The sequence below is a fragment of the Salvia splendens genome, chromosome 4 (assembly GCF_004379255.2).
Source record: "Salvia splendens isolate huo1 chromosome 4, SspV2, whole genome shotgun sequence".
Taxonomy (NCBI): Eukaryota; Viridiplantae; Streptophyta; class Magnoliopsida; order Lamiales; family Lamiaceae; genus Salvia; species Salvia splendens.
The window spans coordinates 24,699,231-24,724,534 of NC_056035.1; the positions used below are offsets into that span (position 1 = coordinate 24,699,231).

A 25,304-nucleotide genomic window follows, 5' to 3' on the forward strand; every position below is an offset into this window, starting at 1 on the left:
ACAACAAATATATACATAAAATTCACAATTTATACAGACATGACACCTACTACGCACACTCACTACAGACAATTTATACTACGCACTAAATGGACTGCACTAACAACCCACAGTCACTACGTACACAAAACACACAATTTAAATATACTATACAACAAACGCTCACATAAAATACACGATATATACATGACACATACTACAAATATTAAATACTTTATAAATAAAATACACAAACACAATATAAATAAAACACACTTCATACACATTGCGCACTATATACACACTACACATACCACAAATATTAAATACACTATAAATAAAATACACTACACATGTACTATAAACATACATGCCTACATTGCACACACTACGGGTAGTAGCACAAAATACACAATTTATACACTATACAACAATATACATATAAAATACACAATTTATACATACGTGGCACATATTACAAATATTAAACACAACATAAATAAAATACACAAACACAATATAAACAAACATTAAATGGACCTCACATACCACTCACGTTATACAAAATACACGCTAGTACACAATTTACAAAATAAACATACTAAACATCACTATACAAAAATAAAAACTTTACACTATAGACAATACACACACTACACTACATAAAATACGCAATACACACTACACAAGATACATGCACACACATTAAACACATAAATATAAAATAAACAATTAGGGATGTCAATTTAGCCCGCAACCCGTGGGCTGGCCCGAATAGCCCGCCAAATTTATAGGGTTAGGGCTGAAAATTTCTAGCCCGATAAAATTACAGCCCGATTAGCCCGCACCCGATTAACCCGCAACCCGTTAGGGCCAGACCCGAAAACCCGATGGGCTGGCCCGGAAACCCGATAAAATTTATATTGTTCTATTTGTTTGACTCTAATTCGACACTTCATTGATTATTTTATAATATAGATTACTGAAAAAATAACTTTCCATTTTATATATTAAATATATAAATTATATGTTAAGTTTTTATTAATATAATAATAGATAAATGAATTAGATACTTCAAATTCACTAAAAATATATTTAAATTTCTAAACATGCGTTAAAATTTCTTGTTTATGCTTTATTTTGCATAAATCTCAAATATTAGTATTTGATCATGTTTATGTTTGAGTTTAAGCATATATCTCAAATTTATAATAATTAAATATTTTACATTTTATAAATATAACTAATTTTCACCATTATTTATTGGATTGGTCGCATGTTAATTTTATCGATAGCAACCCGATTAACCCGATGGGCTAGCCCGAAACCCGAGCTTTTAGGGTTAGGGTTGAACTTTTATAACCCGGAAAAACAACAGCCCGATTAGCCCGCACCCGATTGACCCGCAACCCGAATAGGGTTGGCCCGAAACCCGGTGGGCTGGCCCGATTGACATCCCTACAAACAATACACACTGTACATAAAAAACTAAATACAAATATTATAAAACATACTATACATACTCGGCACATACTACGAAATTTCATCCTTTCTTTTTAGATAAACCGGGATATCAGATTGACTAATTCTCGTTGAGAGGACGTAAAATTTTCGTTGTAATATCTGACTTCGGAATAAATTAAATACTATTGTCAAGGGAAAAACAAAGTGCATTAAATTACTTCAAGGATAAAAGTGAAAGATATACTTTTATTAGATAAATACTTTGAGGAGTATTATTACAAGAATGATGGAAATACAAGTGGTGCATGCCTCGATTTCCACACGATGAGAACAACGTAACAACTAATCCTACTCTAAGCTTTGAAAGGAGCCAACTTCAACTAATGGCTAAACTAGGGCTTGGTCAAGAGCTACTCCAAACCTAATGCTTCAACAATTGCTAAACTTAGCAATAAGACAAGTAAGTGAGTGATGTAGTAAATCTCATCTCTTGTCTTCCTCCACATCTTCTCGATTTCCAGCCCCCACAACACTCCAAATGTGCAGCCCCTAAACCTGCAAAGATAGCACAAAATGGGGTTAGAAAATGTACTCATGAGAGAAGGGAGGGAGGGGAGAGCTTGAATGAAAATGGAGAGGAAGCAGGCTGATTTGTACAGCCAAGACGCTGCCTTTTTAGGCAGTGAAATCAGCCATTTTGTCACATTCTCATCTTTCATCAAAGTAGAAGTTAGAACAAATGAGCATGGTAGAATGAGCCCTATGTTCATGCACAAAATGAACATGAATCAGAGCCTCTTTCCCATCACCAAGGCTGGAAGAACAGCCAAGGAGAGCAGCCCCAAATATTCACCAATCTAATAAGAACAACATTATCACAAAGCTCGAAAGGAAGCTAAGAAAGAGCCCCAAAATAGCATCACAACCTCCCAAAAATCGGCACAAAGTGCCAAGAGAGGGGGGCTATATAAACAGCCGTTCACCACCTTCTCCCTCCCCATTTTCGAGCACTCAAAATTCACGTAGCAAGAGTGCAGCCGAGGGGAAGGAAGAGGAACAAGTGTGGACAAGGGCGAGAGAGCAGTCCGGCAGCCGAAGGGAACACCCCAGGCAGAGGTAACGACAAACACCCCCATACCCTCTCTTGCATCATGTTAGAACGATAGTTAGCCGAGTATAGAACTCGATAAGATATCCACGACAACATGAACAAGTATCACATAGGCTCAGCCTCAATAACCAAGTATGCCACAAAACAATAAGGGCTGCTTAAGCCAAGAAAACGGAAGAACTTAGCCTTAGCGAGAGGTGCAGGCCACCACAGTAGATCACACAATACACTCAATCGTCAAGATCACAATCTCACATAGCTACTGCCCAACTTACAACAAAACAAGAGCAAGCATAGTAACTGAGTAACGACGACAACGAAACAACGGGGGAAGGGGGATGTGACTTAGCTTTATGACGCGGAAGCGGCAACACCGCTGGAGAAATCGCACGAACGACGGTGAGGAGCCTTGAGTCCCGCCCGAACAGCGGCAGCAGCGGGAACCTCGCGAAGCATCGACGGCCTCCGACTAGGGCGGAGAGCTCGACTGAGGAGGTTCGGCCGTCGCGCGGAGATAAACCGACGGAGACCCGGCATCCGTCGAGATGGCGTTCCGACGGGACAGGGGAGGGAAGAGGCGACGCCTCCCCCCCCCCAACATCGGTAAATCCGCCGATTGGAAGGGAGAACCGGCGGCGAGAAGTCGGAGGCAGTGGCGGCGCTACACCCCACTTATATCGAAAATCTCCAGACTGTGGGAGGTTCCTGAAGTCCGAGAAAGGGGAAACAAGGGAATGCGTGAGATAGAGAGAGAAGCGCCGGAGGAAGGCGTGAGCAACGATGACTGATCCTCGCCGGGAGTTACGTCGAGATGAGAAAGCAGAAAGGGGATAGGCAGCAGTATGAAATTAAGGATTTGGAAGAGAAATTGATTTGGGGATTTGGCAGAGGGGAGAAATCGACGGGTGGTGATAAGGAGCCTGGCTTTGTGCCTTCTTAATTAATTGGAATTGGGCCACTAAAATATGGACTTCATTTTAACTCTTGGGCCAAGGAAATTCACCAAGAATGGGCCGATTCATGGAGTATGGAGGAAGTATAAATTAGTTGTTGGGCCACTTGATGAAATTAATAATTGGGCTAATTGAATAGGGACTCCAAATTAATTTGGCATTCGGGCCGAGAATAATCGTTGGGCTTGAGAATTTATTTTGTCTGGTTGGGAATTATTTAAGGAATTAAGCTGGGAGCTTAATTGATCCCGAATAAATTATTGGGTTACCGAGGATGGAAAATATTAATGTGAGACGTGAAGGGCCGACCGGCGCAGTGAAGCCGAGTTAGGTTTAAGAAAAATCATATAAGTTGAGACTAAGAGATAGATGTTATCCTATAGGATGCATGCATTCTTTTCTCAAAAAAATAGTTCAAGTACTAATTAGCGTGTTACGCTATTTATTTTCAAAGGAGAAATTATTCAAGGGCAACTGAAGTCAAACGAGGATTGTTAATTGGAGAAATTGGAGATGAATAACGCTATTTAATTGTGTGTGTGCGTGTTACACATGGTACACACTACAAACATTAAACACGATATAAATAAAATACACAAACACAAACACACACAACTCAACGACACTATAAAAAATGAATAACACTGCATACATACTATGTACTATACACCATAGCACTCCCTCTGCACATCACTCATATACGCACACTTTACACGCATACATATTAAAAAAAATTACACATTGTACACTAAATACATATACAAAAAACAAACATTACAAAAACACTACACTCAGTACGCGGCACATACTACAAACAGTAAACATACTATAAATAAAATATACAAACATACGCAAAACACATGTACAACAATAATACTTACATACATTGCAAACGCTACGCTACATATACAAAAACAAAATACTCTATTTATATACTACACAACAAATATATACATAAAATTCACAATTTATACAAACGTGGCACCTACTACGCACACTCACTACAGACAATTTATACTACGCATAAAATTCACAATTTATACTACGCACTAAATGGACTGCACATACAACCCACACTCACTACGTACACAAAATGCACAATTTAAATATACTATACAATAAATGCATACACTATATACATGATATATACATTACACATACTACAAATATTAACTACTTTATAACTAAAATACACAAACACAATATAAATAAAAAACACTTCATACACATTGCGCACTATATACACACTATACATATCACAAATATTAAACACACTATAAATAAAATACACTACACATGTACTGTACACATACATGCATACATTTCACACACTACTGGTAGTAGCACAAAGTACACAATTTATACACTATACAATAAATATACACATAAAATATATAATTTATACATACGTGACACATATTACAAATATTAAACACAATATAAATAAAATACAAACACAATATAAATTAAATAAACAAACATTAAATGGACCGCACATACTACAAATATTATATACAAAATACACACTAGTACACAATTCACAAAATAAACATACTAAACACCACTATACAAAAATAAAAACTTTACACTATAGACAAAATACACACTGTCCATACAAAATACGCAATACACACACTACACTACACACACTACACAAGATACATGCACACACACTAAACACATAAATATAAAACAAACAATACACACTGTACACGAAAAACTAAATACATATATTATAAAACATACTATACATACTCGACACGTACTACGAATAATATTACACACACTATAAATAAAATACACAAAACACATGCACAACATAAATACATACACACATTGTGCACACACTACAGATACTATTACAAAATAAACTATTTTATACACTCTGCCGTACACACAATATTATAAAACGTACAATACATATGCGGCACATACTACAAATACTAATACAAAATACACTACTTATACACTATACAACAAATGCACTATTAAAATACACAATTCCACACATTGTACACACTACAAACATTAAACTCGATATGAATAAAATACACAAACTCAATATAAATAAAACACAAACACACACAGCTCAACGACACTATAAAAAATGAATAACACTGCATACATACTATGCACTATACACCATAGCACATAACACACATTGCACTCACTCTGCACATCATTCATATACGCACAATTTACACGCATACATATTAAAAAAAAATTACACATTGTACACTAAATACATATACAAAAAACAAACATTACAAAAACACTACACTCAGTACGCGGCACATACTACAAAGAGTAAACATACTATAAATAAAATATACAAACATACACAAAACACATGTACAACAATAATACTTACATACATTGCAAACGCTACGCTACATATACTTAAACAAAATACTCTATTTATATACTACACAACAAATATATACATAAAATTCACAATTTATACATACGTGGCACCTACTACGCAAACTCACTACAGACAATTTATACTACACATAAAATTCACAATTTATACTACGCACTAAATGGACTGCACATACAACCCACACTCACTACGTACACAAATTACACAATTTAAATATACTATACAATAAATGCACACACTATATACATGATATATACATTACACATACTACAAATATTAACTACTTTATAACTAAAATACACAAACACAATATAAATAAAAAACACTTCATACACATTGCGCAATATACACACACTATACATATCACAAATATTAAACACACTATAAATAAAATACACTACACATGTACTGTAAACATACATGCATACATTGCACACACTACTGGTAGTAGCACAAAGTACACAATTTATACACTATACAACAAATATACACATAAAATATATAATTTATACATACGTGGCACATATTACAAATATTAAACACAATATAAATAAAATACAAACACAATATAAATTAAATAAACAAACATTAAATGTACCGCACATACTACACACATTATATACAAAATACACAGTAGTACACAATTCACAAAATAAACATACTAAACACCACTATACAAAAATAAAAACTTTACACTGTAGACCAAATCCACACTGTCCTTACAAAATACGCAATACACACACTACACTACACACACTACACAAGATACATGCACACACATTAAACACATAAATATAAAACAAACAATACACACTGTACACGAAAAACTAAATACAAATATTATAAAACATACTATACATACTCGACACATACTACGAATAATATTACACACACTATAAATAAAATACACAAAACACATGCACAACGTAAATACATACACACATTGTGCACACACTACAGATACTATTACAAAATAAACTATTGTATACACTCTGCAACAAATGCAAAAATAAAATACACAACTAATACACACGTGGTTCATACTATAGACATTAAAAATTTTATAAATAAAATACACAAACACAATATAATTAAAACAAACTATACACACAATAGTATAAAACGTACAATACATATGCGGCACATACTACAAATACTAATACAAAATACACTACTTATACACTATACAACAAATGCACTATTAAAATACCCAATTCCACACATTGTACACACTACAAACATTAAACTCGATATGAATAAAATACACAAACTCAATATAAATAAAACACAAACACACACAGCTCAACGACACTATAAAAAATGAATAACACTGCATACATACTATGCACTATACACCATAGCACATAACACACATTGCACTCACTCTGCACATCATTCATATACGCACAATTTACACGCATACATATTAAAAAAAAATTACACATTGTACACTAAATACATATACAAAAAACAAACATTACAAAAACACTACACTCAGTACGCGGCACATACTACAAACAGTAAACCTACTATAAATAAAATATACAAACATACGCAAAACACATGAACAATAATAATACTTACATACATTGCAAACGCTACGCTACATATACTAAAACAAAATACTCTATTTATATACTACACAACAAATATATGCATAAAATTCACAATTTATACATACGTGGCACCTACTATGCACACTCACTACAGACCAATTTATACTACGCATAAAATTCACAATTTATACTATGCACTAAATGGACTGCACATACAACCCACACTCACTACGTACACAAAATACACAATTTAAATATACTATACAATAAATGCACACATAATATACACGATATATACATGTTATTTCTTGATAGCTTTGAATCACCAAACTTGTTGGTAAAACCTTGTTGTTAGAACACGTATTGGCAGAAGCCTTGTTGTGTAATAACGTATTGGTCAGAACCGTATTGTTTGTGATCAAAATTTTATGATAAATTATTCCGTTATTAAACAACATATGGAGTATAAATGACATATTGGAAACAGTTTGCATAATGAAAGAAAACAGTATGAAACAAAAGAGATTTTGAAAACCAACTTTGGATTAAACTTTAAGGTAACAGAGGGAAGGAGGGAGAAGAGCAATGGTTCTGAGATCAGTAACCGGTGTGCTTCTCTTCCTAGAAAACCTCTTATTTATAGCCAACAACCCCGACTACATAGGAGTACAGTATCTTACAGAAACGTAAGCAGTGACGTAAAACACAATAATTTACATAGTGGGAAAACTATTACAAACAGTTATTTACAAAAGAGTGGCTACGTGGTGATTTCTTCTGGAGTAGCCGTCATTTTTTACTTTTGAGAGGAGAGCTTTTTTGAAGAAGGTGGCTCATAAAGTAATTATGCAGCCAATATGATGTTAATCCGCTGAATCTTATCTTTACAATTCTTGATGTATTGGCAACGTCTCCATTCTTCATTATCATGGTAGAAATCCATATGATGATTTCTTCTTATTCGGTATTTGTACATTTCTTCCAAACATCTTTCTTCATTAAGAATTGCTGCCTGGAGCCATCTGAGTTCTGATCTAAAATCGAACCGTTGGAAAGGATGCATCGGTCAGGCTGCAGTAATAATGGAGATAATTTTGAGAGTTCTTTTCATCCTTTTGATTCTATGAAAAATGTCATCAATGGCTTCTCTTAGAAATGGAAAATCCATTTCTTCCGGAGGGACTTCAAGAACAATCTTTGCAATCTCTGAAAGGGAGATAACCTTTTCGGTATCAATCTTGATATTATCAATGAGAAACCTAGAATAGGCTTCAATATTCTTCTTTCTAAAGAAACCTGTCATCAAAAATCAAAGGGGTCCTGACCCCCAATAGGATCACAAGAGACCGATTCTTCAGACCTGGATTTTGAAGAGACAGACTTTTGAGCCATAAAATCAAAGAAATCTTTCTTGATATGTTCTGGAAGGTTTTCCAGAAAATTATTTGGCTCCGAGGTATTGGCATTCTTTGTTCTTTCTGCCTTACTCTTCTCTTTCTTGTCCTTTTGGAAAATCACCTTTTCACTAGTGGTGAAAAATTGTTTGACAGCAGATTCAGCTCCAATATGATTTTGGAACTTAGCCCACCATTTAATTTATAGACCCTTGTCAAGGAGAAAGGAGTAGGATCTGGAAAGATTTTTTCAAAATTAAAATCCCAGGCAAAAATTTTTTGGATGTAAAGGTCATCATTTAACTTAGCCCACCATTTAACTTTAAGAATTTTTTGTTGTAAAGGTCATCTTGGAATTTTTGGATGCATAAAACGATGGATAAGATTTCTTTTTAATAACGGAATAATTTATCTGTGCATTATTCTAGATACCAGAATGGTACCTGACAAGATTTTCTTTTGAATCTAATCTTTGTTTTAAAATTCCTCCGTAACCAATGTTCGAAGCGTCTGTTTCAATGATCATAAAGGCTTCTGGATTGGGGATGCCAAGACATGGAAGAGTCTTGACTTGTTGTTTGATAGTTTTGACAACATTAGTATGTTCTTCTGTCCAATTTGAGGGGTTTTTCTTAAGCCTTTGATAAAGAGGTTTACAAGTTTCTCTAAGGTTGGGAAAGAAATCTGAGATGTAGTTCAAACATCCTAAGAACCTTTGCAATTGGGTTTTATCTTTAAATTCATTAGGAAATTTGTCTGTGAAGGTAATAGACCTACTGATGGGTCTAAAGGTCCCTTTGTCAATCTCGTAACCTAGGAACCTAATATTAGTTTGAAAGAGTTTCATCTTTGGGGTGGAGATGACTAAACCATTTTTCTCTATAGTCTTTAGGAAAATTCCTAAATGTCTTATGTGCTGGTCAAGATCTTGAGAAAAGACGAGAACATCATCAATATAGACAATGCAGAATTGACTATATGGATTTAAAATGTCATTCATGATCTTTTGGAATTCAGAGGGGGCATTTTTTAAACCAAAGGGCATTACATTCCATTCATAATGTCCAAAGGGAACTGTGAAAGTTGTCTTATATCTATCCTTCTCAGCAATTTGAATTTGCCAGAATCCTGACTTAAGATCGAATTTGGAGAATATTTTGGAACTATAAAGTCTATTTATGAGGTCTCTCTTATTTGGGATTGGATGTCTAATCCATTGTAAAACCGCATTGAGAGGTTTGTAATTAATAACCAGTCTGGGAGTTCCTCTTTCTAATTCTGCCTGTTTCATAACATAAAAAGCTGAACAGCTCCATGGAGAATTTGAAGGCCTAATACGGTTTTTATCTAATAAGTCTTTAATTTCTTTTTTAAAAACTTCAAGAAGTTCTTGGTTCATTTGAATGAGCCTTGATTTCGTAGGAATTTTACTTTCATGAAAACCTTCTTCATAAGGTAAATAAATCACATGGTGTTTTCTTTCCCAGAAAGCATTTGGGAATTCATTACAAACCTTTTGGATAAAATTGATTTCTATTTCTTTAATTTTTGAAGTAAATTTAGAAGTTTCGAGTTGCTCTTTAATCCTTTGGAAAGGAATTTCTTCTTTTAGATAGCCTATTTGTTTTTGTTTCTGGGTTATCTTATTGATCTGTCTAAAAATAGAGCTATTTTGAAGATTAAGGATTTCTTGTTTTAGAATAGGAGAAAGGAATTTAAATTTTATTTTTCTTCCTTGGACATTGATAGTGATGCCATTATCATCGACATAGAAGGGATAGATTTGAGTTAGGAAGGGTGTTCCTAGAATCATATTATAAGTAATATCTTCAACAATTGTGAAAATATTTTTGAAACAATATCCTTCATTACAGATATGGGCTTTGGAGAGTTTGTATCTAATTCTCAAAGGGTTATTATTGGCTGTACAAAGTTTTTCTTTGGTTTTATCGCAATATTTAGTAGGAACAATTCCCTCTCTAATTATGTTATAATATTAGTTTTGAAATCATTTATAACAAGAGTTATGTTAACATGCCATTTTTGATAAATTACCTCTTGGATGACTTTTGTGGAGTTATTTGCTGAATCTTGTTCCGAATTTTCCCAATTATTTACTTCTGCATTATTCTCAATGACAGAAAGTCTTGTTTCCAACTCAAAATTCTTTTCTTTTAATCCATAAAATTCTTTATTAATTTGTTTCTTAAGATTGTTAATCTCACTCTGGAGGTCTTTCGTTGTTATTTGTTTTGATATACTTTGATAAGGATATTTATCCCACAGTTTGTTTAAACTAAATTGTTCCTTGATATTAATCTTTTTGGAAGTAGAAGGTTCCTCAAGAATTAAGTCTTTTAACTTATTGAGATATTCATCCCTTGTTTCAGTGTCAGGAATTTGATGGACAAGATCAAGAATTGCTTCTTTATTTTCTTTGGAAATGACATTGACGCAAATTTTGCAAATATCCTTTTCATTTTCAACACTACTATGATAATTACTACTTTAAAAAATGTTTTGAATTTCTTCAATTTCTGACTCATTTTCTGAGTTTGAGGAATTATTTTCTTCTCTTAACATGTTATTAATTTGTTTACTTAATAACCTAATGTTTTTCTTCTTTTTCTTCCAACATTGGTCTTCAGTGTGACCCGATTTTTGCAGTACCAACATTTTATTTCATTTCTATCTTTATTATTAGTTGGTTTAAATTTTCTTATAGGTTTTGTTCTTCTAAAATTACCTTGGGGTGGTTTGTAATTATCTTGCCTTTGCGATTCTTTTTTGAATGTTCTAGTTTTCCTTTTGATCTTAGAAGAAGGAGCTTCAATTTTTTCGATCCCGAACATTTCACAGAAACATCCTAATTCATTTTTCTCCTTTTGTTTGTCTTTTCTATATTTGTTCTGTATTTTTATTTCCATACAAAAGGCTAGCCCTTCTTTTTTGACAAAAGCAAATAATTGGCCAAACGTTATATTTTCGAAAGGGATGTTTTCAGAGTTAATATCATTTTTGAGTTTTTGTATTATTCTTTCGCTAAAAAGTTTAGGTAATCCTGCTATGAATCTTTCTTTCCAAAAGGCTTGGTTACAGTCACTTCTCTTGAGGACATGAGTTAAAAAGACATCTTTGTACCATCTGTAATCAGATAAGAAAGGACACCTAAGGTTGTTTAAGCTTTCCAAACTTAAAGCGTTATCCTACCAATTTTTAAGTTGACCTGTAAAGCCATTAACAAGGAGGACAAAAGCTTCTTTTTCAGAAATACATGCGTATCTATACGACATCTTTGCCATTCCCATTTCTTGTAAAGTATTGAGAATTTCATATTCAGGTTTTCCATCAATATTCCACTCGGTAATTGAAGTTCCGTCATAACTGGATTTATGAAATTGACCTATTTCTTCGTAGAGTAAGTGTAACGACCCGCTAAACCGATATTATTATAATAAATATTAATAGCTCGATTATTATATAAGTAACTTTTATGCGATTAAATCCGAATTACGATAGATCGTTGGCGTTGTTTGTTTTGACATTAGGCAAGTGAATAGAACACATATATATAATACATTTAAATGAATAAATAAATAAGATACCAAAATTTAAAATCTTTATGTCCGATACATCCAACAAAAGTCCAACAAAAATTTAAACTATACATCCTGAGTTCTAAGAAAATCGGTTACTTCAACGAGGACAGCCACGAACTTGAATCGATTATACCTACACCAAATTAAATAAAGTAAGTAAACAAATCCTCAAATAATTAAATTAATAAACAAATGAAAAAAAAAGAAAAAAAGGGCATATCCGTGAGAATCAAGTGTCATCAGCAGCAATTAATGCTGCATTAATGAAGCCATTAATGAAGTGTGGAAAAAATCCTCATCCTCTGACACATATGGTGAACATTCTCTCCAAGAATAATTGCAAGATACGTTTTCCATCTTTTATAAATCAGTACATTTACTCACTTTCTTTCACCATAAAACATCACCATCATATATCCTAATTTTCCCTTCACAAACCCCACATAATCCCTTCACAAACCCCACATCAATCTCACAACAAAATCGGAGCAGGGGAAGGAAGCAATCCATCGAGACTTTTGCATATCATAAAGAAGACAAATCCAACAAGTCTTTTTCACAATCACATAAAGGTGAGTACCCACATCTCACTTTTCCCACATATTGAAACATTACATATCATCTGCCCAAACCATAATACCCAATATGTTGCACATACACAATTAGCTAATCAAGAACATAGTTGTTTGCTATAGCCTCTCAGCATAAGAATGGCAAATATCCAAAAGATGATAGGAACTTACCTTAGAAGATGAATCTGCCGGATTCCGATAGCAAGCTCGGCACTCCATCGTCGGCAATAGACAGCCCACGCTCCGAAAATCATCACTGGTTCCATTCCTTTAAAATCTGAAAAGGTTGAACTAACAAGGTTTAGATTAAAAATGTAATCTTTGAGGATTAAACAAAAGAAAAGAGAAGAAATAGATGAACAAATATTCTGACCACCCCTACCTGATGGGAATCGGCGTCGGCGGTTGGGGAAGCTCTCAGAGGTGGCGGCGGCGTGGGGCTAGAGAGGGAGAGAGAGACCGACCGGATGAGAGAGAGGGGGAGCGTGCAGACGGCGGACTTCCGGGAGGAGGGCGACGAAGCCGCCGCCTGTGCATGCACGGCGACGGCGGCGGATCGGGAGAAAGACAGAGGGGGATGGCGGCGCGACGGTGAAGAGGGAAGAGAAGAGAGAGAGGGAGAGAGACGAGAGGGAGGAGAGGGACGCCGCCGGAGCGGCGGCGCTGGCAGGGTGGCGGATCGGCGGCGACGAGAGAGAGGGGAGGGAGGCTGTGCATTTTGTCGAATGAGGGAAGAAGAAGAAGACTTGGGTTTTAACTTAGGTTTTCTTTAATTGGGCTAAGGGTTGGGCTAGTTCTTCTTGGGCTAATGATTTAAGTGGTTTGGGGCCCTAATTTAATTAGAATTAGGCTATGCGAATATAAATTAGAGCCCAACTCTTCTAATAATTGGGGCTGCAGTAAATAATTGAATCAAGACCCGATTTCGAAATTCACTTATCTTTTGGGCCGAAAATATTAAGGAGTCCTAGACCAGTTTATAAAATAATATCTTTTGGGAAGAAATCAAATTCCGGTAATCTAGCACGCTCCAAATTAATTATGGAAGAAGGATCTCATTAATATATGAGTTTTTTTGGAATTTCTTAAAGAACAGTGAAAATGAAAAGGGCTTAATTAGGAGGCATACATTCCTATTACTTTCCTATTAAATTTTAAGAGTTTCTTGAAGTCTAATTAGTATATATTATTATTTTTCTTTTTATGTTCCAAAAGGGTATCTTTGCATGTTAAAGTTGGAGCGAGAATTTCAAGTTAAGGGAACTAAACGATCAAGGTGAGCTTTCTTATACGAAAAATACAAATTGTATTTTATGAAAACACGAACACATGTTCGTGATTCTTAAAGATGTTGTCTTGCCATAAATATTTTTGTATGATGCCTATCTGTTTGGCTAAGGCCAAAGGAATTATGAATGATGATATAAGTCGAATTCGGGTCCTAGTGAGGGTGGTGTCCCCGCTCGGACTAGTGTACACAAGCTACCTCTGACATGTTGGGCAGAGCAGGTGACCGTGGAAGGTAGCCACCTTCCCGGCACAAGAATACCTCTGAAATGTTGGGCAGAGAAGGTGACCGTGGAAGGTGGCCAACTTCCCGGTACAAGAATACCTCTGACATGATGGGCAGAGAAGGTGACCGTGCGAGAACACCATCTCGACGGCACAATGTGATCAGATATGGCTAAGTACCGGAAAAAGGGGTTGCAACCCAATGTGATATTTTTAGTAAGCTCGGGTCTTTTCAACAACACCCCGAGTGTTACTGTGATGATGGCTTGACAATATTTTCAAATGTATATGTGTAATTTTCGGCAATGTGTTCACTAAGTACTTTTTGTACTCAGCCCTGCATATATTTTTAAATGTGCAGGTTGAGCAGCGAAGTGGTGGAGGAAGTGCTATTGGGACAAGACATTTAATTCAGTCAGATTTTGACTCTCGGAGGTTCATGTCTTCATACATGGAACCGCGTTCATTTGCTTCCGTTGTGCATCTTAAAAGACTCAGGTCTATTTTGTTCAAAACTCTGATTTTATTTCGAGCTTTTCCCATTTGTTTGGAGCTATGGTCGAGTTGTGTTGTTTTTCCCCTTTCTTGCCCGCTTCTTTAGTCCTCCCCTAGGTCGCGATCAACCGTGTTTTCTATCCTTAGAAAATGCGGTCGTGACAGAGTGGTATCAGAGCATTCTTTCTCGCTCTGAACCCGAGAGTCTTCTTTGAAAATCTTTGGTCTAGCCTTGTTCCACTAGACTGTCTAATCGATGAAAATGTTCTTAGCACTCCCACCAATCGCGCTCAACGAGGAAAAAGGTAACTTGTTTTTTTTTTTTTTTTAAGAAAGTCAAGATGTTTAAAAGTTTGAAATGGAGAAATAACTCATGCAGTTAATCTGAGTGAACAGATGAAAATACCAAGTTTAAAGAAAGAGTTGATGTTTCTTGATTTGGAAGCATGCTTAAAGAAAGAGTTAGTATGTCTTTTCTTGGCTAAATGGAAAAAGGTACTGAAATATGAAAGTATAAAGTATGCGAGTCTGGTACCAATTGTTGAAATGATGTCTCTTTTTGAGTTTGTGAAATGATACCTATTCTTGAGTAGTCATTGAATCATGTTGCTAGAATAGGGAAATCGAAATTTCCAAGAACTTAGAATACTTAGTTATGCGTTCCTTCTAGAACACAATATGAACTCGAACTTAGAAATACAGTATGAACATTTCTCGCTTTCCCGAGCGACGAAAAGAAACAGACGCGATAAGAAAGAAACTTCGCCACGAGAAAAGTAATCCAACATAGAACAAAACGATGTTTCTAGAAAGATGGTAGGGGTTGGATGCCACTTTCTACGTCCTAATGACATGAATAATCTGAGTTAGCCATTGTCTTTCTTGACAATCCAATCACTCCAAAGGATCATACCTTTGATCCAACTAAGCGATGTATACATACATAGCAAGAGAATATGATTACAATGTAAATAAAGAACATAGCTCTACAATATAAGTAAGCAGAAACGACGTGTTACGAGGATGAGCGTTATGACGAACCAAGAGTACCAAAGAGTCGTAATCCCTACGTATGGTCATCTGACGTGATCGTAAAGTAAAAATAGCTTGTGACCAAAGTTTCTCATAACTCAGTTACCATTCTCTATAAAGAATTAAACAAGGGAGTATCACCATTTTAGTTAACCAAGAAGATTTATCAGCAACGCTTACTTGGATTCCCATGAATTTCATTTTTCTCGCATTCCCCTCTTGATCAAAATACTTTTGTTGAATTAAGATATTAAATGACTTCTTTTACAAGGTTATGTGTCATTATCTTCCCTTTTCTATGTCAAGGTTGTGCATTACTTCTAGTTTTGAGCTTGCTCCCTCATGTTTTCTAATAACCTCCAGTGACTACGGTCCTTCTTTACTCATTCTGTATAAAAGTAATACTTTAACTCTCTGAATTCTTGCCACTAAACTCCTATACTCGGAGCTGCTTTATTTATAGCCTTCAGAATGAACATGTTTCCCTAAACTATTGTCTCTTCAATGATAATATATTCTTCAAAGATCATTAGTAGATCTTTAGTGTTTTCAAATGTGCTTGTTGACACTCATTAATTTATAAAGAATAGTCACCTCTTCTTAATCCCACTCATGCTTTGAGCTATTTAGCAACTCCAAGTCTAAAGTAATTTGCTCTCTTCCCGAACTAGTTTGCTCTGGTTGTCTTCTCTACTAGTTAATTTTCATGATTTGATTATAAACTTTGTGAATTCATTAACGCGATATAGTATCACGATGTTGTTGACCCAAAAGGGTAGTTCCTTGTTATTCGTATTTCACAAACCCACTTGAACCCAATTATTTTCAGTCTTACTATATTGGAGCAGCCATCTGGTGAGACCTTAAACCTTTTAATTTGACCATTTGTGTTTTCAGACATACTTATTGACAAGCTCTTTGTTTTACATGAGTACTCTCATCTTCTTAATTCAAATATGACTGTTGTCTCTTGATTCGAGCTTTTCTGCAAGCTCCATGTTAAAGCTGGCACATTGCTTCTCCCTTGGCTAGTTTCCTCTTGTTGCCCTCTTTATTAGTTAGTTCCCTGAACTGCTTATAAACTCTAAAAATTTCATTTATATGATCTTCTATCACAGTGTTGTCGAGCAAATTGCAATTGTTTGTTTTTCCTTTTCTTTTCAAATCCATTTGTAACCAATCATCTCAGGTCTTCCTGTTATCATCTGGGGGATACTTGAAACTTTTCTACTTCATTGTTCATTTTGATTATTTTATTGACAACCAATTATTGACATCTTCATTCTATTCATCATACCCCACTTTTGCAATTTATTCCATCTGGCAAGCTCTTCCCACAATAAGATTCCCAAACTCTATGGGTATAGCTTAAGCTCTTTGAAGTTGTATCTTTTCTTTTCCGGGAGTGAGTATAATGAGTCCAATTGAGCCTAGTCTTTGCACTTCATGAAAACCTTTGTTGCAAGCTACTGGTGAAAGTTTGTGGTGAACCAAACACTCACGTAATTGAAATAATTATAATCGTTTTATTTTCATGGCTACCTTGGAGCCTACACAAAGCAAGAACGATCCGAATATTTCTCTTGGAATCCCAAATTCAGTTCCTATCAAAGTTAAAATGGTTAGATCAACTCTATATTTCCTCGCAAGAGACCCTCATGGGAGGCAAGACATAGACCACTGCAGAAAACGCCAAAAAAAATTCCTACGCGACGAACGTCGAACCAAATTGAAATTTAACATTCGAGAGAAGGTCTTTTTGAAAGTAACCCCTTCCAAGGGAATAACCAGATTTGGACTCAAGTGTAAGCTAAAACCACAATTTATTGGACCCTATGAAATTCTGGAGGAAGTGGGCCTAGTAGCATATCGCTTGGCATTATCACCCAACTTTGGGAACGCACACAACGTATTCCACGTGTCCCAACTTCGAAGGTACGTGTTCGACCCAAAAAATGTGGTTTGCCACGAAGAAATCGATCTAAAGCCTGACCTGAGTTACGAAGAAAAGCCGGTAGAAATACTAGATCGAAAGGTGCAGCAGCTTCAGAATAAGTCGATTACTACAGTGAAGGTTTTGTGGAAAAACCACGGACAAGAAGAAGCAACATGGGAGCTAGAAGAGAAAATGAAAGAGAAATATCCCAAGCTTTTTGTCTAAATACATCCTAAATTTCGGGACGAAATTTCTTTTAAGAGGGGTAGAATGTAACGACCTGCTAAACCGATATTATTATAATAAATATTAATAGCTCGATTATTTATATAAGTAAATTTTATGCGATTAAATCCGAATTACGATAGATCGTTGGCGTTGTTTGTTTTGACATTAGGCAAGTGAATAGAACACATAAATATAATACATTTAAATGAATAAATAAATAAGATACCAAAATTTAAAATCTTTATGTCCGATACATCCAACAAAAGTCAACAAAAATTTAATCTATACATCCTGAGTTCTAAGAAAATCGGTTACTTCAACGAGGACAACCACGAACTTGAATCGATTATACCTACACCAAATTAAATGAAGTAAGTAAACAAATCCTCAAATAATTAAATTAATAAACAAATGAAAAAAAAGAAAAAAAGGGCATATCCGTGAGAATCAAGTGTCATCAGCAGCAATTAATGCTGCATTAATGAAGCCATTAATGAAGTGTGGAAAAAATCCTCATCCTCTGACACATATGGTGAACATTCTCTCCAAGAATAATTGCAAGATACGTTTGCCATCTTTTATAAATCAGTACATTTACTCACTTTCTTTCACCATAAAACATCACCATCATATATCCTAATTTTCCCTTCACAAACCCCACATAATCCCTTCACAAACCCCACATCAATCTCACAACAAAATCGGAGCAGGGGAAGGAAGCAATCCATCGAGACTTTTGCATATCATAAAGAAGACAAATCCAACAAGTCTTTTTCACAATCACACAAAGGATAAATAAAATGCACAAAACATATGCACAACATAAATACATACACACCCTGTGCACATTTTAGATACTATTATAAAATAAACTATTTATACACTCTACAACAAACACACACGTGGTACATACTACAAACATTAAACATTAAACACGTTATAAATAAAATACACAAACACAATATAAAAAAAACAAACAATAGACACAATATTATAAAACATACAATACATATGCAGCACATACTACAAATACTAATACAAAATACACTTCTTATACACTATACAACAAATGCACAATTAAAATACACAATTTCACACATTGTACACACTACAAACATAAAACACGATATGAATAAAATACACAAACACAATATAAATAAAACACAAACACACACAACTCAACGACACTATAAAAAATGAATAACACTGCATACATACTATGTACTATACACCATAGCACATAACTCACATTGCACTCCCTCTGCACATCACACATATACGCACACTTTACACGCATACATATTAAAAAAAATTACACATTGTACACTAAATACATATACAAAAAACAAACATTACAAAAACACTACACTCAGTACGCGACACATACTACAAACAGTAAACATACTAGAAATAAAATATACAAACATACAGAAAACACATGTACAACAATAATACTTACATACAATGCAAACGCTACGCTACATATACTAAAACAAAATACTCTATTTATATACTACACATAAATATATACATAAAATTCACAATTTATACATGCGTGGCACCTACTACGCACACTCACTACAGACCAATTTATACTACGCATAAAATTCACAATTTATACTACGCACTAAATGGACTGCACATACAACCCACACTCACTACGTACACAAAATAAACAATTTAAATATACTATACAATAAATGCACACACTATATACATGATATATACATTACACATACTACAAATATTAACTACTTTATAAATAAAATACACAAACACAATATAAATAAAACACACTTCATACACATTGCGCACTATATACACACTATACATATCACAAATATTAAACACACTATAAATAAAATACACTACACATATACTGTAAACATACATGCCTACATTGCACCCACTACGGGTAGTAGCACAAAGTACACAATTTATACACTATACAACAAATATACACATAAAATATATAATTTATACATACGTGGCACATATTACAAATATTAAACACAATATAAATAAAATACAAAGACAATATAAATTAAATAAACAAACATTAAATAGACCGCACATACTACACACATTATATACAAAATGCACAGTAGTACACAATTCACAAAATATACATACTAAACACCACTATACAAAAATAAAAACTTTACACAATAGACAAAATACACACTGTTCATACAAAATACGCAATACACATAGTACACTACACACACTACACAAGATACATGCACACACATTAAACACATATATATAAAACAAACAATACACGTTGTACACGAAAAACTGAATACAAATATTATAAAACATACTATACATACTAGACACATACTACGAATAATATTACACACACTATAAATAAAATACACAAAACACATGCACAACATAAATACATACAACTATGGCGCACACACTACAGATACTATTACAAAATAAACTATTTATACACTCTGCAACAAATGCATAAATAAAATACACAACTAATACACACATGGTTCATACTACAGACATTAAAAATGTTATAAATAAAATACACAAACACAATATAAATAAAACAAACAATACACACAATATTATAAAACGTACAATACATATGCAGCACATACTACAAATACTAATACAAAATACACTACTTATACACTATACAACCAATGCACAATTAAAATACACAATTTCACACATTGTACACACCACAAACATTAAACACGATATGAATAAAATATACAAACACAATATAAATAAAACATAAACACACACAACTCAACGACACTGTAAAAAATGAATAACACTGCATACATGCTATGTACTGTACACCATAGCACATAACACACATTGCACTCCCTCTGCACTTCACACATATACGCACACTTTACACGCATACATATTAAAAAAAATTACACATTGTACACGAAATACATATACAAAATACAAACATTAAAAAAACACTACACTCAGTACGCGGCACATTCTATGAATAATGAACATACTATAAATAAAATATACAAACATACACAAAACACATGTACAACAATAACACTTACATACATTGCAAACGCTACGCTACATATACTAAAACAAAATACTCTATTTATATTCTACACAACAAATATATACATAAAATTCACAATTTATACATACGTGGCACCTACTATGCACACTCACTACAGACAATTTATACTACGCATAAAATTCACAATTTATTCTACGCACTAAATGGACTGCACATACAACCCACAGTCACTACGTACACAAGATACACAATTTAAATATACTATACAACAAATGCATACATAAAATACACAATATATACATGACACATACAACAAATATTAAATACTTTATAAATAAAATACACAAACACAACTCCATACACATTGCGCACTATATACACACTATACATACCACAAATATTAAACACACTATAAATAAAATGCACTACACATGTACTATAAACATACATGCCTACATTACACACACTATGAGTAGTAGCACAAAATACACAATTTATACACTATACAATAAATATACATATAAAATACACAATTTATACATACGTAGCACATATTACAAATATTAAACACAACATAAATAAAATACACAAACACAATATAAATAAAATAAACAACCATTAAATGGATCGCACATACTACACACATTATATATAAAATATACACTAGTACACAATTCACAAAATAAACATACTAAACACCACTATACAAAAATAAAAACTTTACACTATAGACATAATACACAATGTCCATACAAAATATGCAATACACACACTACACTACACAAAATATGCAATACACACACTATACTACACACACTACACAAGATACATGCACACACATTAAACACATAAATATAAAACAAACAATACATTGTACACGAAAAACTAAATATAAATATTATAAAACATACTATACACACTCGGCACATACTACACTATAAATAAAATACACAAAACATATGCACAACATAAATACATACACACCTTGTGCACATTTCAGATACTATTATAAAATAAACTATTTATACACTCTACAACAAATACACACGTGGTACATACTACAAACATTAAACATTAAACACGTTATAAATAAAATACACAAACACAATATAAAAAAAAACAAACAATAGACACAATATTATAAAACATACAATACATATGCAACACATACTACAAATACTAATACAAAATACACTTCTTATAAACTATACAACAAATGCACAATTAAAATACACAATTTCACACATGGTATACACTACAAACATTAAACACGATATAAATAAAATACACAAACACAATATAAATAAAACACACACACACACAACTCAACACATAACACATATTGCACTCCCTCTACACATCACACATATACGCACACTTTACACATACATATTAAACAAAAACTACACATTGTACACAAAATACATATACAAAATACAAACATTACAAAAACACTACACTCAATACGCAGCCCATACTACAACCACTAGACATACTATAAATAAAATATACAAACAAAAACAAAACACATGTACAACAAAGATACTTACATACATTGCAAACGCTGCGCTACATATACTAAAACAAAATACTCTATTTATATACTATCCGGCAAATATATACATAAAATTCACAATTTATACATACGTGGCACCTACTACGCACACTCGCTACAGACCAATTTATACTACGCATAAAATTCACAATTTATACTACGCACTAAATGGACTGCACATACAACCCACACTCACTACGTACACAAAATACATAATTTAAATATACTACACAACAAATGCACACATAAAATACACGATATATGCATGACATATACTACAAATATTAAATACTTTATAAATAAATACAAAAACACAATATAAATAAAACACACTTCATACTCATTGCGCACTATATTCACATTATACATCCACAAATATTAAACACTATAAATAAAATACAATACACATGTAATGTAAACATACATGCCTACATTGCACACACTAAGGGTAGTAGCACAAAAAACACAATTTATACACTATACAACAAATATACACATAAAATACATAATTTATACACTATACAACAAATATACACATAAAATACACAATTTATACATATGTGGCACATATTACAAATATTAAACACAATATAAACAAAATAAACAAACATTATATGAACCGCACATACTACACACATTATATACAAAATACTACACAATTCACAAAATAAACGTACTAAACACCACTATACAAAATTAAAAACTTTACACTATAGATAAAATACTGTCCACACAAAATATGCTATACACACACTACACTACACACACTCTACACAAGATGCATGCACACACATTAAACACATAAATATAAAACAAACAATACACATTGTACACGAAAAACTAAATACAAATATTATAAAACATACTGTACATACTCGGCACATACTACAAATATTACACACTATAAATAAAATACGCAAAACACATGCACAACATAAATACATACACACATTGTGCACACACTACAGATACTATTACAACATAAATTATTTATACACTTTACAACAAATACACAAATAAAATACGCAACTAATACACACGTGGTACATACTACAAACATTAAACACATTATAAATAAAATACACAAACACAATATTATAAAACATACAATACATATGCGGCACATACTACAAATACTAATACAAAATACACTACTTATGCACTATACAACAAATGCACAATTAAAATACATAATTTCACACATGGTACACACTACAAACATTAAACACGATATAAATAAAATACACAAACACAATATAAATATAACACACACACATACTATACATATAATGCACATGTTGCTCACTATACAAAAAACACGCACTATGCAACACACATTCTATACTCACCATACCCACACAAGACATTACGGTGTGCACATATAAACAAAATACATGCCCAACAAACATACATACACAATACATATATTGTACATAATACTTACACTATATACAAAATACATACTCGTACATTATACACAAAAAAAACATACCTAAACAAAGTACACAAAAAATAACACCCTTTATGCGCCCAGTACAAACAAAATATACCCCCACTGTACACCATATACACAATATACATGCACTACACACAAAGTATACTTACACTACTACACAAAGTATACTAATACATATTATAAACTACACGTAAAATTCACACACTTATATACAAAATACTCATAGTGCCCACACAATAAACACACTGCACTTCACACACTATACACAAAATACACAAAATGTATCCACTGCCGGTACTACACAAATACACACACTTACACATACAGAAAATACAGACACTATAAACACACTTCATGATGAATGACAGAAAAGTTGAAGCATCTGCGACATCTGCTAGAAAGTTAAAAGATGAGAAATTGGATAAAGATGAAAAACCTTGACTTGCTTCAGTATGCTGTCGAGGGAGATTAACGACACTAGCCTTGCATCTTCAGCAGAAGTGGAAGGACTCCGAATAGGTGCAGCGCCACTTTCTAAATTTAACATCTCTGCGTCGTTTTTCATTTGTTGTAAAATCTGATTCGAGTAAGCAGTGTTTGCAGAATTTCAGTATTTGAGAAGTGAGGTAACCAAGAAAAAGAGATCCAGCGTGCTATAATACAGACCTTTCTTCTCTTGTGATCAACAGATTCAAGAGCTGAACGTAGCTTAGCTACTTGAGCAGAGTCTTCCGCTGCTTCAGTCGCCAAAGTACCAGCAATATCCTTATGGGCCAATATAACCGTAGATATCAGTATGTGAACCATAACAAACCACATTACTGTAAACAATATAAAAAAAGCATAAAGTAAAAGATCTAGATAATGGCACTCTGTCCGTAGCTGCACAAAGATGGGAATCTAAAGAAAATGGTAAGAGCATACCTTCAAATGTTGCAGCTGTGAAGTATAAAGACATCTGGCATATTCAGATAACAGCTGTCCAAGAGCATCGGTAGTCGGAGGCTGGGCAGCACCAAGTCCAGCCATCCAACCATCCATTATTGTTGTAGAGAGA

The 25,304-nt window shown here is 33.7% G+C and overlaps 1 protein-coding gene across 1 annotated transcript; it reads right to left on the reverse strand.

The window, feature by feature from the left end:
- Window positions 1-1,669: 1,669 nt before the first annotated feature.
- On the reverse strand, window positions 1,670-25,304 carry LOC121801220 (kinesin-like protein KIN-14A). The gene is made up of 4 exons (XM_042200669.1): window positions 25,172-25,304; window positions 24,914-25,012; window positions 24,684-24,824; window positions 1,670-1,998 (listed from the first exon to the last, which is right to left on the reverse strand). The coding sequence occupies exons 1-4, from the start codon at window positions 25,286-25,288 to the stop codon at window positions 1,993-1,995; spliced, it is 363 nt and encodes a 120-aa protein (XP_042056603.1). The 5' UTR covers window positions 25,289-25,304; the 3' UTR covers window positions 1,670-1,992.

Bases quoted from the DNA above. Each gene is read 5' to 3' on its own strand.
- LOC121801220 (XM_042200669.1), bottom strand. From the start codon at position 25,288: ATGGATGGTTGGATGGCTGGACTTGGTGCTGCCCAGCCTCCGACTACC. The intron at 25,013-25,171 runs GTATGCTCTTAC...TTGGCCCATAAG, and splicing joins CACAGCTGCAACATTTGAAG to GATATTGCTGGTACTTTGGC. The intron at 24,825-24,913 runs GTCTGTATTATA...TACTCGAATCAG, and splicing joins TTGATCACAAGAGAAGAAAG to ATTTTACAACAAATGAAAAA.